A 17,869-nucleotide genomic window follows, 5' to 3' on the forward strand; every position below is an offset into this window, starting at 1 on the left:
TTGATTATTTTAAAAGAAAGAAGAAAGACCACCGCACATTCTTGGTGCGATGGTCATTCCACAAGTATAAGCGCTTGTGGGGTGTTGGGGGGTTAAGAGCCAGAGTTGGAGTCTTCAGAAGAGAACTTCACACACATATACACTTAAAGACTAGAGTAGAATTTTTAACTTGTAATTAAAAAAAAAAAATCATAGGTTAGAATACACACATTGAAACAAGAAATTCTTATACATTATGAACAATTCTAGACAAGCATGCTAGATTTCATTGACTAATGATCTTTATAAAATCACAATCCAGGGTGCTGATAATTTTGTGGGTCTCCTGCTCATCATTCTTAAAACTTAAAAGAAATTAGAAAATGCAAGGGATAGTTGAAGATGTGCAGCAGGGATGCCAGAAGACCTTAATTTTTCAAATTTTCGTGAGGGCAACAAGTTAGTAATTGTTAACGTGAGCTACATGACATGAACAATTGCAAGAGAAAGGGTGTAAAGTCATAAAAAACTTCACTTTGAAGCAAGTGGTAGGCAGTACTATATTATTCAATGTGCTCAGCTGAAGGTCACTTGGGCATTTACTTCCATCCAAAGCTAATAATTTAATACACATGATAAAGTCCCCACCAGTCTCATTTTCTTTTCCTTTATTTCAAGTTTTCAACTTCTTCCCCCACATGTGTTGCCAATCTTTAAAGCTTCCTATTAACCCTCTCTGACTATCCATTACTGCCACATAAATAACTCACATCTCACTCTCACATCTAGAGCTTCAAAACTCATTTGAAAAAAATAGGAAAAAGCCTCCCACATTCCTCACCAAGAAATTCAGAGATATGGGCAAGAAAATGAAGCTTCCCTTTCCTTTCAAAAGCACAGATATTGCAAGGCCTCCATGGCCTTGGTATTGTCACCAACAACCTAGAACCCTTTCTTTCAGAACCAACTGCAATGACACCATTTACAAGACCATGAACTCAATCTTCTTAGACACTGCCATTGAAGTGGTAGACACAACCGAGTCTTGCTTCACTAACTCATCAGAGTCACCTAGCTTTTCAACCACCTCTGAAGACTCAGGGGTGGACCCAGTAGAGACAGTGATTCGAGGGTTAAGGTCACAAGAGAGGCTGTTTTTCAAGCCAGAAGAGACAAGTTCTATATTGGAAGAGGCAAAGGAAAGCGGGTTTCCATTCAAGGAAAGTGTGGTATTGTCAATGGATTCCCAAGACCCTTTTGTGGATTTTCGAAAGTCCATGGAAGAAATGGTGGAGGCTCATGGAGTGAAAGACTGGGAAGGCCTTGAAGAGCTTTTGTGTTGGTATTTGAGAGTGAATGGTAAGAGCAACCATGGGTATATAGTTGGAGCTTTTGTTGATTTGTTGGTTAGTCTTGCGTTTGCTAATTCATCTTCTACTTGTAGTTGTTCTCATTCTCATTCTCATTCTCCTTCTTCTCCTTTATCTTTTTATACTTCTTCTTCATTTTCTTCTTCTACTACTCCTTGTGTTTCCTCATTAGAAGTTGAGGAAGATAGTGATAGCACTCCTTGTTTATCTTCATTATTAGAATGTGAGAAGGAGATCAAAGACAATGAAGATGATAGTTCTTCATCATCTTTAAATGTTTGATTTAATGTAAGGATATCATATGTATGTATACCATTGTAGTTTTTTTGAGAAATGAGACTGGAACTTTTTGTTATGGAAGAAATTAGTTCTCTTTCTCCCTCTGTGCACAAAGCACACACGTGTAGAGAGATTGATGGGCTATGAAGGAAACAGTCCCCCTCCTATTGCGCATAAGAGAAAGCTAATGAGACATGGAAATTCCTAGTTTTAAGCTTGGTGTTCCATTTTAGGAAATCTATTTCATACTCTATGACTAGAAAAAATAGAAAAATAAAATAGTGAGTAAAATCTCTATTATTACAAAAGACAAATTAAAAGTATTAGTAATTGAGGAATTCATTATTCAAAAGGGGTGAAATAAATAAAGTTCAATCATGAGCATTTTTTAGTACCTAAAGTTTAAAGAAGTGACTTTTTACTTTCTTAGATGTCATATGAAATGATTAAACTAAAAACCGAAACGTCACCACTTAATTAACCGTATCATCAGGAACTAAAAAATGATGACTTTTTCTTCTTAAAAAAAAAAAAAAAACCAATCACTCTAAATTATTTAATTTTAAGTTTTTAAAGATTAATAATGAATCACTAATCACTTTAGATTTAAACTTAAAAAATTGTTATGCCCACAATATTTTTACAATACTTTAATAATGTTTTAACAATTTTTTTCATTTTTCATAAAAGTGGTATTAAAAATTTTCTTGAAATTAATTATTAACGAATACTCTAAGAGCACTCGTTAACATGACCCTTAAATTGAAACCAATAACACCGCACCATTTAAGATTAATGGTTTAAAATTTGTGGTAAAAAAATCTGTGAACTTCTCTTAAAACTCTTATAACCAAACCCTCATGTATTTGGACTAAAATGACACTTGAGAAACATGAAGTTGATGCCCAATTTTTTTTTTTTATTAAAAATATGCGTGGAAAGGAGCTTTTGCTTAAACGGCATTCTCTCCGTTATAAATGGAATACTTTTTTCCATGTCTACGTTTATGAGTTGCTTAGGTAATTGAATATGCAAAAAAAGAAAATGATCCAATGCAAACCATTTCACAGACTCACATGAGTATATTTTATTCTTAGCGCATAAGAGGAATATCATGTTCCACACGGCAGTATAGTAACTATAGTCTTGTGCTCGAGTTCTGACATCATGATTTTATTTGAATCAAGGACCGTTGATTTTAAACTAGAAAGATAGTCATTATTATTTGGGTAAACATTTAAAACAAAGATATTCTTTTATTTGTTTTTTTGGGTAAGTGTTTAAACTAGATAGTCATTTTCATATGATAGGTACAAATCCAGCGCAGAATTTTGGCTTGGTCCAAACACTCATATCCTCGCACCTGCACCAATCTGCTGCAATATCGTCGTTGCCTTATCAATTGTGAAATTTTTATTTTTTGGGCTGAAAATAATCAAATATTGGGTCCATTTGGTTGTATTTTCAATAATAATAAAAAAATTAAATTTTTTGAAATTTGCTCGCTATAAACAACAAGAAAAACTTACAAACATATTGTTTCAAACGACTTTATTTATCCTAACCTAAAAAAAAAGTATGTAATTATTTTGTTGAATCTTTTAGCTTGATAAATTTTTTTTTTTTTTGAACACGAGAGATAATTTTACAAAACAATGATTTTTTTTTTTGTGTTTCATAATACAGTCAACCCCTTTCGTTAAAAAAAAAAAAAGTATAGTTAACCAATGTTTTTTCAATAATAATTTCATTTTTGAAGTTTGTTTGATAACACTTTTACACATTTAAAAAAAAAATGTTTGAATTTTTAAATAGAAAGCAAGGTTGAAGAAAAAGAACCCAAACAGGTCCGTTATTTAAGGAAAAAAAAAAGGGTCCTTTACGTCTAGGTGACTATATATTTTTTTTGTACAGTCTAGGTGACTATACTTGAATATGGAATATAAATTCATTGTTTTGAGAGTAAAAAAAGAAACTACAAGTTTTATTTGGCATACAAATTAAACCCACCTGCTATTCAGCTTTATACTGGCTACAAAGTTTTCAATTTTTATACAAAATAATTTTAAAGTTCTGTTTTTATTTTCTTTCAGATGGGGCACATTATTACCTCACAGCACAAAAGAGTTTAAATTTCTCTCTCCCGAGCAAACTAAATGTTGGAGAAAAAAACAAAAGGAGAACATACAGGTGAGGAGAAAATAACAAGAAGAAGAAATGTAGTGGGTGGTCTGATGAATAGTTGAAATATTAAATTTGATGTGATCTTTAGCTAGATTACTGCCAAAAGATAGAACATATCTTTACCTAAATTTGGTGCATTTTCTTTTTTTCTTTTTCTTCTTTGGTTGGGAATAATTTAGTTATGTCTCGTGAGATCAATATTACTGACACGTGGATTTCATAAATGAGGCATCAGTTTCATGAGACCGCGGGAGATATTATTTTTATAGTAAAGTATGATTTAGCTACTTTAGTAAATAACTATATATCCTATCAGATTGTGTATATGAAGCTAAAATTTTTCACTCTTTGGCTTTGTTTGGATGATATTATTTTACCACCAACAAATTTTTATTCATATAATTGTACTTTTACATAATAAATAAAATAAACCGATAGAAAAATCAATTCTTCAGTACAATAAATATAAAGTTGATAACTCGAGTATAATTAATTCTTTACAGTACTGTCGCGCACCCTTGGTGCGGTGGTCACTTCACAAGTATAAATGGTTGGTGGGGTACTTGTGGGGTGTGGGGGGCAAGGGTCGGGTTCAAGTCTTTAGGAGAGAGCTTCACATACATATACACTTAGATTAGACTAGACTAGACTAGAAACTCTTTATTGTATAATATATATATATATATATATATCTTTATAGCATTACAAGCCATTAAGGTTGTTATAATTTTAAATCTAAATTCACAAGGCTTTGCATGAACGACACGCCAAGATGTATATCTTCAATAGCACTAAATCATGTATGATCTTCGCTTTTATGTACTTGTCTTTGGATTGTGGTGCATGTTTGCAAGTTCATAGTATCTTTTAATTTTTTTGATCCGTTACAACATGTAACATTTTACATGAATAAACATGAATGCAACACTTTGATACCTTATGTTTGAATAATAGATTGAAATTTATTGGACATTTGAATTATGTGTTAAAACCCTTTTTGTTTACATTGGTGGCTAACCGAATTAGATCTCATGATTTCTCCTTAATTTTTATTGGTAACTAGGTTTTAACCTATGTTTGTACACGGAATCATTTGATAGTAATGATATGATGGGGTGATTTTACCTAGGTAAACGGGGTGGCCATCTCGATTTTTTTAATGAGTATTATGAACAGGTTGTTTAACACCAAAATTAAAATAAATGACACCAAAATTAAAATAAATATTTGACATAAAATTAAACTACAATTAGAAACTAATTTGAATTTGAATTCAATTTGGATTATGATTTGAATTCAAACCCTTTCTCCTCTAAACTATCATACACTTTATATATGTAGAGATATTAATTCTGCTACTCGGCACTAATGGTCGTATTATCATAATACTCCATAAAAAAAAAATTAAACATATGATATAAGAACAAAAAAAAAAAATGTCAAAGCTCCACGTTCGAGACTTGTTTCTGGTTTAGCAATTAGCATAGATGCCTCTTAAATCTCTGAGCCGAGATTCTTGTCCGAGCGGCGAAGCTTCTAAACCTCGTGCCACTGATTTTTTTAAGCTTGACTTCACGGTAAGCAATGCAAAGTTATTACTTTAATTTATGTTACTTGAAAGATTAGCATATACTATTTGTCTATTAACAATTGCTATTTCCAGGTGCCACTTTTTACTACTACCAATCCACCATCAATGCTATATATTTGTGCCATATTTATGTGACACAGAACCGTCCTACAAAATGTACCATAAAAATGCTTTTGTGCTAAGTATAGTAATTCAAAAGAAAATGAAATACTAATGTGATTAATTACTAGCAAGGGTCAGGAAATTTTTTGCTATTTTGTAAATTTTCTATCTTCAAAGTTTCCACTAAACAGTTCTTGGAATTGGAAATGAAATCTCAAGAAAAAGTTTGCCAGACCAAGGAAATGATTTTTTTTTGTAACATTACTGAAGAATGCTCTTGCTATGAATTTGATCAGATTGCTTCAAGGATACCAATTGATAAAAATCAATGGCAACAATTTGACAAGGTTTTCACTAATTTGAGAAGTTTTTCTACAGTATTTGATTAGTGGAAGTCAACAAGATAGACGGCCATGATATTAGCAAATACTAGTAATCAGTGTTCTGCACAAGCATTAGCAAATAATGAGCCACATTTGATTAAATCTGTGTTTTTCAGACAAACAAACAAACACTCTGCAGGCTTTTATTTGTCAAAAATTAAGATTGTAGGAAACCAATACAGAGTACATACTATTACTTTGATGACATTTAATGTTAGTAACTTAGTATGGTAATTAGTGAGATAATGACCCAACAGTAAGACCTCCCTCATTTTCCAAGAAAATTAATTTCCAGGAAGATAATGTCCAAACAGTATAGAAGTTGGTGTCTGTCCCGATTTCAAAACTTTTGGCTTTGCTTGGCTTTGCATTAATAGCCCCTGCCTGGGTCAATACGCCCAATCCCATATTTCACTCTTTGTTTTTCGATTAATGAGCACTGCCTTAATTGCTTTGCTTGCTTCTTTTAATCTTCTAATATATATGCTCTTGTAAGAAATTTCCAAATTTGTATGATGTTCTATAGTGAAGTAATTTTCATAGAAACTCCGAAAATTTAACATTCTCAAATTGATTTTTTTTTTCTACATTAATAATAGATTCCATTATGAATTAAATAATATTTTTATATAAAGTCAAATTGTGTATGAATATCAAGAAAAGCACACACAATCATACCATTTTTTTAAGTGTCAATTAATGAATTAATCATAAGTGTATTTTTTTATTTTTTGAAAAATATGTATTACAACTTGTAATTGAATATTTATTGATTGTTTACATGTTACTTATAAAAAATTGTTAACATTTTTCCTTAAAGGGACACATCATAGATTTATGAGTCTTATTAACAAACATCTTAATAGCACACGTTAAGAAAGATTAATTATTCAATCACGAGTGTAATATAAGTTTTTTGAATGGAAAGATAATTTTGTCAATAATCTATTAATTTATAGACATTAATTCAAGGTTGTTGAATGTGATTTACTTTTTTTGAGAAGGTGAATGTGATTTACTTAACATTTAAATACAATTTTACCTTATTTTGTAAAAGAAGTACTAAAAATTACTATCATTCAAACACACATTAACTTTTACTTTTATGGGCCCGTTTGATAAGTGATTGTTGGGGGGCTTTTTTCAAAGCTCGGCCACATGTTGTTCGCTGGAGGGATGACCTTGCTAGGCCCATGTTGTGTTTAGAGAGTTGTATCCGGAACTCAACATTGGGCCACGTGGTCCAATGGCTACCGACGTACTTTTAAGCCTACAAAACCATTAAAGCCAAGGTCTAAGAATCATGATAATGGTTAAATAAATATGTAATATGTGTTTGACATAATAGCTTTGATTAACAATTGTAATAGTAGTTGAAATAAAGTAATATGTATTTAAAGGTGAAGTAATCATGTACTCAATGATGTAAATTTAAAGATATGGAAGTAGAGTCACTTATCTTTAATGATTTGTAGCTCCAGCTGTATAGTATTAATGAGTTGACAGCATTTCAGCAAAATGACTCCAGCAGTAGAGAGGCGGTTTGCCATGATAACTTCAAGATTGAAGGGGAAAAATGGGTGCAACTGGAGGGAGAGAGAGTATGTCCAGCTATGTGTAAAGACTAGTTAAGCTTGCCCCTCTTATCCTGCACTTAAATGAGTTTCCCCATTTAACAATGCTCTTTTAGTTGTTGTGAAGTTATAAATGGTGTTGCCTCCTATGAGAAGGACTTTTGTATGAAGTATTTGTGCCTTCTAAGAGAAGGGCTTCATGTAAGATAAATTTGTGCCTTCTATGAGAAGGGCTTGTAAGAGAGGTGGAGAAGAATATTGACATGTGTTTATGTGCAGCAAAACAGTAGAACTTTAGAGTGAGAGGGTATGAGAGTGGAGTTTAGAAGATTTGTATTGTGTTATATGTAATGGTGTAGTAAATGTGTATGAGATTGTGTAAGAGAAGTGAAGAAAGAGATGTTTAGAGATATGGGTATTAAGATAGATGTATTTTCAGCATATGGAGAGTGAGAGAATGAGTATAAGAGAGTAATGGTGTTGTAGTGTGTTTAGCAAAGTTGCTGAGATTTTCTGCTAGAGGATGTATGAGGGCTTATAAAGGGTATTTATAAGCTAAAGGCTGAAGAGTTTTGTTCCTAATTTGGAAACAAAAAACTCAGAAGCTCAGAACTTTATTAAGAGCTTAAGAAGATAATTAGAGGGAGAGAGAATAGAGAAATTTATGAGAGAGTTGTTCTTCTCCATTGGTGTCCCCTTGGTGTGTTAATGAGGGGTTCTATTTATAGTTGAGTTTAATGGGTTTTTTAGCAAATACACTAAGCCAAAATCTGTCCCAATTAGCAATGAATTTTCAGAAAATCCATCCTAAGATTTGACCAAAAATAGCATGTTTAGTTTTAAGATGTTTTTGCTATTTTGAGTAATAGCTGCTGGAGGAAAGAGCAGTAGAAAATGAAAGTATTTTAGCAAGAAAAAGATAATTTCTTTAGTTGATTTTAATTTTAAGCTAAATAAGTAAAATTAGTAATGTTAAGGTTGCTGAGTCAGCTGTCACCTCTGTTCTGAAAAGCTGTCCCAACTGTTAGGAAAAGTTGTCACAATTGTCATAAGACAGCTGTTGCTTGGGGCAGAAGTAGATGAGGCCACCTAGGTGATGTCAAACTGCTAGAGAATATATTCAACATTTATTGTAAGATTTCTTTTAAGGGTATCTTGCCAATTTGGGTATAGCAGCTAGCTGCTGGAATCTTAGCATTAAATGACTAATGACATCAGTTTAAGCTAGGTGTCAAGTGCTGAGCACACTGCTGGTGTTCTGCTAGAAATGTTTTCTTTTTTGGGTGTTTGTATTTTTGGTCAAAGGTTCTATTACAACACATTTTTAGTAAATAATAAAATGATTGGTTGATAGTTAATGAAACTTTAGAGATTTAGTCAAGGTCTCATCATTGTGTTGTGACTTAATCTTGGTGAGCAAGAAGAGGATTTAATGCTCTGCTCTAGCAGCTGGCAGATGAATATTTGGTCTAATTATGGCAAATAGCAGCTGAGTATTAGAGATATCGAATATTTTATATATTTGGAGATTAAAGATAGTAAATCAGATTAGGCCATATGTTTGAGTTACATTTTAGCTGAAAGTAATAATAAGATTTATGTGGAATAATATAATTAAGTTTCTAAATTTGTATAAGAATAACTGGGGATTGAATGGATAGTTATTTTGTCAGCATTCAGATAGTTGGAGATATTGAGTATTTGTCACATGATGAATATTAAGTTTTAGGAAAAGAATAATGGAGAGTTTTATTATTTTAAGTGTTATGTGATAAGAGATGCTTACCATATGTTACTCTCTATACACGGACTCGTCAGAGTTCAGAGAGTTGGAGAAGACACGCCAAGTAACGCGTTTCTTTTATCAACTTTAAACCGCTGAAGTTTTATTGAACATACTTCTTAGCCCTCCAAACCACGACTCCCAAAATTTTCCCAAAGAGACTCATGAGCTTAGATCATAAGTTGAAGATGAGATGATGTATCTTGGGTTTTGTTGTCATTTTGCGTAAATATGAGCTTTTGTTAAAGAAGCCGCTTGCCATGAGTGTAAAAGAGGTAATATAGGCCATGAGCTTTGATTAATTGCTTAAGCCTGATATCTATGTTGATATTGATGATGTTATGGTGTTATGATCCCAACTGATGAAGAGGAAATGTAGACCATAAATCTACCTCTTGAAGTAAGGATCTTGTGGGCCATGTGAACTCAATCCATGAAATATAAGCTTATTTTGAGTTTTAAAGAGATTTACCCAAAATATCAATAATTTGTTGATGTGACATGGGTTGCCAATGAAGTAATGCCATCTAAGGCAAAAAAAGAGTCATCAATAGTGATTTATAATAACGTTGTTGTTGTTTGTGGAAATATGTGTGGGTGAAAAGTGTGTGAAAATACATGTAATATTGTTTTTTAGGGGGCATAATAGTGTTTAAACACTGAAAACTGTTGTTTATATAATATTACCAAACACCCCTATATTACTCATTTAAAAATCCAATATTTATCGCCCTCATTAAGATTTTTTCTGGGAGAATTTCCGATACCACTTATTATTGGCATTGATCGAGATTCCAACTGATACATAACTTTAATAGAGTTTTAAATTCTTCAGACTATTTTGGATTTTGGTTAGAAAAGGAGAAAGAGGTTGAGTCTTTAAGACTTTAACTGTTTACTTGTCGATTTTTCTAACTTCTACGTATTTATGACAAAGTTATCTTGATGGATTAGAATTAGATGAAGTCTATACGCCAAAGCAAAAAAGGTTTCAGAGAAACTAGACCCAACACCTTCCACAAAGAAATTGGGGGGAAAAAGAAAGGCATGGTCACGGTTTTGAAATTGAAATTGCTTTGGTACCTATTAATTAGATTCTCATGTTCCAACCTAAAAATAACTAGCCCTAAGACTTGTGATCACATAATTAAATGTGAGTGTCATTTATTACATTGATAACAATGTATTTCTACTGGGTTTTTGGTGGCCATAGGAGTCATGAGAGGTCTAATCATGGCCATATGTTTAACTTTGGATACTAGTTTTTAGGGATTTTAAGGATTAGTGATTACCATTTAATAACTTTATATCATACAACCTCCTCACAAAGAACTTGGTTTTAGTTTTATTTTTTACAATTTATTAGATATATTTGGACAGTTTTGAAAATTGGACATATGGCTAATCCTAATTAAGACCACTTTGAAGTTTTACGCATGGCCCAAAAAGCTGGAAGTTGAAGATGAATCTAACCCTATGTTCAAGCCCATCAAGCCTAAAAAAGAACCAATACAATAAATATGGCCCAAACTTCAACAAATTAGTGCAGACTTTAAAAACTCATGTGGTTATGGTGAATATTAGTTTGCCCCCTTTGATTTTTTGAATGTTACACTAAACCCCCTTTACCTTGGACTAAATTATAATGTCATATGTTCAATCCAAATTAATGGTAAAATAATTTCAAAATGACGAAAGTACCCAATTTTCCTTCCATTTTCTATCTTTATATACGTGTGTTTTAATATTTTCCATGGTTGATACTTGATAGTGGCTGAACTCAAAGCTTGATTAAAAAAAGAAAAAAATTCAAATAAAACACTTTAAATGAATATTTTGTTTGATTATCTTAAGGAGCATTAAAAATAATTTAGTTACCCATAAATACCCTCCTCGTAACCCAATGCATGAGGTCAAGTTATTTTCAATGCTTATTAATTTGAGAAGAAGGTTCAATGCTCATTAATTTAATCAAACAAAAAACATTGAATGGGCGGGAAAATTGTACAGAAGGATATATTCATAACATTAAAAAAAATGGACCTTTTATTAAAAAAATAGTGGTATTTTTTGTTATTCTTTTATCATTTTTAGTCAACTTGGATGAAATATATGACTAGGCTGTCCATCAAACCCATAAACCCAACAAGCTTAACCTCATGCATTGGGTTGATTTTTTGTTTTGTTAGTCTGATGTATTTTGGATCATGAGACTTAGTTTAAATATGTTATTTTGATTTATTTTAGTATTTTGAGACTTAATTTTGATGAAGTTAAAATATTAGGCTTAATTGTGTAAATATCAATAATTTATTGAATAATGTATCTCAACGAGAAGTGTTACTTCCACAATATTTTTACAATTCTTTCACAAAAAATCATAGATGATAAGTTGTTATTAATTCAAATTTAAATCCATTACTTGAATCACTTTTTTTGCCCACCAATAATAGTCAATAACCGCCTACTACTTAAAATTTATTGTGAAAGTGTTACAAACATAGCATTTTTCGTACCTCAATAGGCAAATCAAATGTAGGTTTTTTTTTTTTTTTTTTTTTTTGACCAGATAAAATTGTCCAACCCGACATATAAGAGTTGAGTTTGGCTAGTTTTTAGAGCTATCATAGGATGGGTTGGGTTAGTTTGGATATTTCTCAACCAATCGAGATTACCTTAGGTTGAAAAATACTCCAAATTTAACCTAATTTAACTTATGCACACCCCTTTGTATAAAATTGCAATTTAATCAAAGGTATAAGTGGGATTAGTACAACATTCTAAAAATTAAGGAGGTAAAGTAAACTACACTACTACATGGGATAAAGTATATTCTCTCTTTTATTTCCCTTTCAAAGTGTAAGTTTGATCATCTTCAACCCCAAATATAGGGAGACAAATATTGGAATCAAGAACCTTTGTTTTACCCTTTTTTCATGAGGCCTTGTCCCCTGTACTTTAAATGGTTTGTCTCTTAACAATGTTAACATTGCCAAGCCAATGGGATATTTATATTAGACATGGTGAAGTGAACTCATCTAATTGCTAATATCTTGCTCCACAGCCTCCACACTTGGTATCCATGTGATTGAGCTTGAGCCTCAAGGACCCATATCCTTGGCTTAAACTGAATGCTATGCTGGGTCCTTAGGTTGCAAGGATAACTGGGTTGGAACCCAGCGTTCCTTAAAGTAGGCTTAAACAGTCATTAGTGTAACAAAAAGCAAACATCTTTTAAGGAAAAAGCTACATAAAGAGAGATATCATAGAGGGACAAGAAATGAAGCAATGGCATTTCTTGCGCTCATTGTTGATAACTGTCTGCTTTAGGTTGCATTTTTTCCCCTTTCTTCTCTTGTTTTTGGGAAAAAAGAGTATCAAAGGGCCAAACATCTAGAAATTTCCTCTCACTAAACTATTATATTTTTAAGTTTGATTCTAAACTTTATATCATTGTCTGATCTTTGTCAAACCAGATAATAATACTTTCCAAAGTTGATATACAGTACTAGACTTCAAAACCATACTTTATCATTATTTATGCTTCCATTTCTTCAATGAAAGTACTACACCAAATTAAACAAAACAATGTTAATTTTTCACCAGTGACCGCCACTTAATTGAGCTATCCTTTGGGTCTATTTTGACTCACAGTTGGTTTATTCATTTTCATAATTCCTTTATACAGTTTACTTCTATGCACCTCTCACTCTCTCTTCCCCACCTCTTTCCTGATAAGTCTGATTACCAACTTAGCTTTCAGTTAAGGCAACACGACCATGTTATTTATCTTTTTTGCTGGCCTACAAAACTAGATAGATGTCCCCCACTATCTGAGAAAAGGTAATAAGGGATTAGATGAAGATTGTTATTTTGCTTGTGAAACTGAGATTTTGATTTGATAAGTTGACAAGGGAACCATTGGCTGGTCCATCAATTTGCAACTAAGGTCTAAGGGGGATATGTGAAAGGGCCAAGACTTATACTCTGTTTCATAGTAGGCCTTAAGTTTTTAATTTTGCCAATTAAAGTCCTAGACTTAGACTTACGAAACCGTTTTAATTTGAAGTTCTTGTCCATGTTCATTTTTCATTTACATTATTTTGGGCAGTAATGAAGTAAAAAAAAAAGGGGGGGAACAGTTGATAAAATGTGTTTCACCTAAGTAATCAATTTCAATTTTTGACAATTACTTTCTCTCCTTAAAAAAGTTTTTAAATAGATTTTTCTCTTTCTATCAATAAATTAAGTGTCCGTTTGATTTGCGTTTTGGACAGATGCGTTTGCGTTTGGCTTTTTTTTTTTTTTTTTTTTGACCAGCACCTGGTGCATTGTTCATGTTCCATGAACAGTGCATTAAGGCAAATGAATAGTGTTTTGTGAGTGTGAACAGTAACTGAAAATTATTTTTTTATTGTATTTAATTTTCACCAAAATAAGCAATATCCAAACGTACACTAAATGAAAAGAGATTTTCCTCTTTGTCTTCTTTGTTTAATGACTGCTAAATTGATTTATAAACAAATCCTAAGTAAAATGCATAGCTGAATGAATGTTTCCAACTTTTATTTGATTTGTTACTCAATGCATAAAATAACATAAATGAATAACATAGATGGACAGAGACCTTAAATTAAACAATTTCATAAATGAGGTTTTTTTTTTTTTTTTTTTTTTGGTTGAGAATCAACGTTATGCCTTTTTATTCACTGAAAACCAATAGCATCTGCTGAAATAAAAGACTAAAATTGTGGTGGAACATCCTCCATCCACACCTTATAATCTGAAATATTTAAAGCAAAACGAGCTAATCCATGAGCAACCCTATTACCCTCTCTCTTAACATGAGAGTAGTGTAATTTCCTAAAACCAATTGCCCTTGTCCTTACGTCATCAAGAAATATAACAGCTAGGGATAAGTAGGGGCTGTCATTTTTGAGGGCATGCATAAGAACCTGACAATCCCCCCTCCAAAATAACATCTTGGACGCCCAGGTCCGAAGCTAGTTGCAATGCAATGGCTGCAGCCATACTCTCAACTTCAAACGGTGAGTAAGATCGGCTTAAGTTCCTGGAGAAGGAGGCCAAGACAGCTCGCTATGTGTCACGTATAACTACCCCAATCCCTGATTTTTGCTCCTTGCTGAATATTGCACCATCAAAATTGATCTTCACCATGTCCAAGACAGGAGCTCTCCAATGAACCCGGGTCGGTGTGGACTGTGGTGGAGATGGTTTCTGCACCGCCTGAAATTCCGATAGGATTTCTTTGGCCATGTTCACGAGCTGATTGGGACTGCAACAAGGCTGGTTATTCTTGACTCGGTTCCGGTGTGGACAATGTCCAAATTGTCCACACCGTGACCAAGAACAGCTCTGTTTTTTGGTGCGAAGTAATCATCCAAGAGAGCAGTTCTTTGAAGTCCATAAATGTGTTGGTTTGACGACAAGCCCATAAAGATTCATCCTCCCAAACGACGTCGAGTTCGTTGCAAGACCAGAGGGCGTGAAAGGGAGTTTCAGGTTCTATCTTGCATTTGTCACAAAGTGGGTCGTCGATGACTGTGCGGTGTACCAGATTCTGCTTGGTGGGCAAAGAATTTCGACAATCTCTCCATAGTAGATTTCTCATCTTATTTGGGATTTGCAAGGACCAAATACCCTTCCATAATGCCTTATCCAAATCCTCCTGCACCGTAGCATCAGTTGGTGCTTCCTCTGCTTTAAGAAACCGGTACCCGGATTTGCTATTATACACCCCATTATGTGTGAATGGCCAGAAGAGGCAATTATCGCATTCCTCTGTTGCTAATGGTAAACTCTTGATTAACTCTGCTTCCTCCTGTACAAAAATTCCCTCAACCATACTGTGGTTCCACTGCCTCGGTTCACTATCAATAAGAATCTCCACTCTTGCCTCAGCCAATGAATCACAGATTGGTGAACGGACCTTGTGGAGCTTGCTGCCTTGGAAGCCAATTAGTCCCCCATATGCCCACAAATTTCCCATTTCCTATTCTCCATCTACGCCCCCTTTTTAAGACATCCCTCCCATGTAACATACTACTCCATGTATACGACCCCCCCCCCCCTCGAATTTTTAGCTTCCATTATTGAACACTTTGGGAAAAACCGAGCCTTAAAAACTTCATAGAACAGTGAGTCTTGATTTTTTAAAAGTCGCCAAGCTTGCTTGGCCAAAAGTGAATCATTAAACAAAGCCAAGTCTCTAAACCCCATTCCTCCTTCAAGTTTTGATTTTGTCAATTCTTCCCATTTCAACCAATGAATTTTCCTTCTCTCCCCCTTTTGTTCCCACCAAAATTTCTTGATTAAAGCTTCAATATCGTGACAAAGCCCCAATGGTAGTTTGAAGCACCCCATAGTAAAGGTTGGGATAGCTTTGATGACCGCCTTAATCAAAACTTCACGACCCGCTTGAGACAAAAGTTTTCCTTTTCAACTTTGTTTCTTCCTTCTCCCAACCAATGAAGGTAGACCAAAATACTGCTCATAGTGTTCTATCTCTTGTAACCCCAAGGCTGTTTTGATGTCATATTTGTCGTTTTCCTTGGTTGATTTGCTGAAAAAAATTGTTGTTTTATTCTTGTTAACTTTCTGCCTCGATGCTTTCTCATATCTTTCCAAGATGTTCAAAATATGCCCACACTCCCTATGAGTTGCCCTGTAAAAAATTAGGCTATCATCTGCAAATAAAAGATGGGTTAGTTTTGGTCCCCTCCAATATAAGGAGAACCCTTTGATATCCCCCTTGAAGCTGCCTGTTGTATGAGGCCTCGTAAATGAGGTTTTAATTGATAAAATTAACAACTTGAGGCTAAATCTAAAACATGGTATAAATTATGGGCCATTTTATGTAGTTTAAAAGAAATCATAAAGGACATCTCCGCAAAGTTATGACTATTAATTTGTCGGTAAAACAAATGAGATAAAGATTTGCTCACTGAAACTTGAAAGCAATAAAAGAAAATTTTTGAGTGCATTTCGAAGCAAGGATTTAGGGAGGCTGAGTTGGACAGACTTGCTCACCAGGTTGATTTGTCACAGTCTCATCACAAGAGGGTAATGGTTGCTTCTTCTTTTAAATTAAGGCCCCCCCTCTCGATTTCCACTGGCATCAAGATTCCTGCCTTAGATATGACAAACTTGTGAAGGAAGACCACATTTAAATTCTTGAATTGATCAGACAGTCATTTATGAAATAGTAATGAGTGTGTTTGTGTGTGAGAGAGAGAGAGAGAGAGAGAGTTATTTTCTTTTTAATATATGCATCCTCATAAAGTCACTTCAATGCATGCTCAGGTTGTATTGACTTTAATAAGCTATTGGGTTTCCTCACAATTTCATTGTTTAGTTTCTTTCTAAATCAAATGAAATGAACTTTTGTCATGATGTTATTAGAAGTATTTGATCGTTTTCAACTAAAGTTGGTTTTTTTTTTTGGCTATGTCAATTAAAGGTGATTGATCAAACATTATTGGTTGAATGACAGGGAACAACCAAATCGATCATTGCAATGAAAAAACAATACAGTGTGTGTGTATATATATATATATATGTATGTATGTATAAACAGTATCTTAAAAGTACCTTAACGATATGATTTTCAATTAGACTATAGATAAAATTGTATCTGTTACCAAACATCTTCAAATTTGAAATAACTAATTCATGGTCATGAGTCATAACTATGATATACGATTAGGCTCATAACCATCAAAAGTTATTCCATAATTCTTTGTAAGTGATTTTCTCTTTCAGAGAGAGAGAGAGAGAGATGTCCCTTTGCTAATAAGAAAATCTTGGAGGCACAAAATTTGTCACCGAACATTTTCACATTACAACTTATATGTGTATGTTTAGTGAGAGTGTGGGAGAAAAGTAATTGAAAATTTTAGTACAGTGCCACTCATGATTGATTACTTCAATAGAATTTGAAAGGAAAATATATAGTGTGCTTGGATGACATGATGGGCATTTAAATTTGAATTTGGGTGATTAAAATAAAAATATGTTGAATATATACGTGTGAGTGAAGTTCTACATTAAATAATGATGAAAAGAATGAGTAAATAATACTAACATTATTAAACATATACCCATTGGACTATACTCACTTGGCTTAGGAGTTTTGGATTAAAATGTGTATTTATATATTATATTAATTATTCAAAAAAATCTTCTATAGTGTTTATCTCTCAATTTAAAAACGTTTAAGGAGTTAGATTTGAAATCAAGGCATTCAAATTTATTAATTTAAAATTTAAGGTCAAATGGATTTGGAATCAAGTCAAATTTATTAATTTAAAATCTAAATCTAAATCCAATTCCAAATTCAAATTTCCAAACGTAACCTAAGTATATTATAAATTGAATTTGTTAAATTTATTAATTTAAAATACAAATTCAAATCTAAATCCAAGTTTTTAGACACAACCCAAATATATTATAAATTAGATTTGTTAAAAGATTTTTTAATTACATACGTCTAAGAAATATTTTTAGAATTTTTATATATAAAAAAGAAATAATTTTTTTTATACTTTTCATTTTCATAAAGTGATGCAAAAAAATTTCTAAGATCGTTAATAAAAGTCTTGACA

General features: G+C 32.9%; 1 protein-coding gene across 1 annotated transcript; it reads left to right on the top strand.

Moving 5' to 3' along the window:
• The first annotated feature begins 608 nt into the window (after window positions 1-608).
• On the top strand, window positions 609-1,713 carry LOC142610115 (transcription repressor OFP13-like). The gene has a single exon (XM_075781841.1). The coding sequence runs from the start codon at window positions 837-839 to the stop codon at window positions 1,629-1,631; it is 795 nt and encodes a 264-aa protein (XP_075637956.1). The 5' UTR covers window positions 609-836; the 3' UTR covers window positions 1,632-1,713.
• The last annotated feature ends 16,156 nt before the right edge of the window (window positions 1,714-17,869 follow it).

The sequence above is a fragment of the Castanea sativa genome, chromosome 9 (assembly GCF_040712315.1).
Source record: "Castanea sativa cultivar Marrone di Chiusa Pesio chromosome 9, ASM4071231v1".
Taxonomy (NCBI): Eukaryota; Viridiplantae; Streptophyta; class Magnoliopsida; order Fagales; family Fagaceae; genus Castanea; species Castanea sativa.

Excerpts from the sequence above, each read along its gene's own strand:
- LOC142610115 (XM_075781841.1), top strand. The coding sequence starts at position 837 with ATGGGCAAGAAAATGAAGCTTCCCTTTCCTTTCAAAAGCACAGATATT.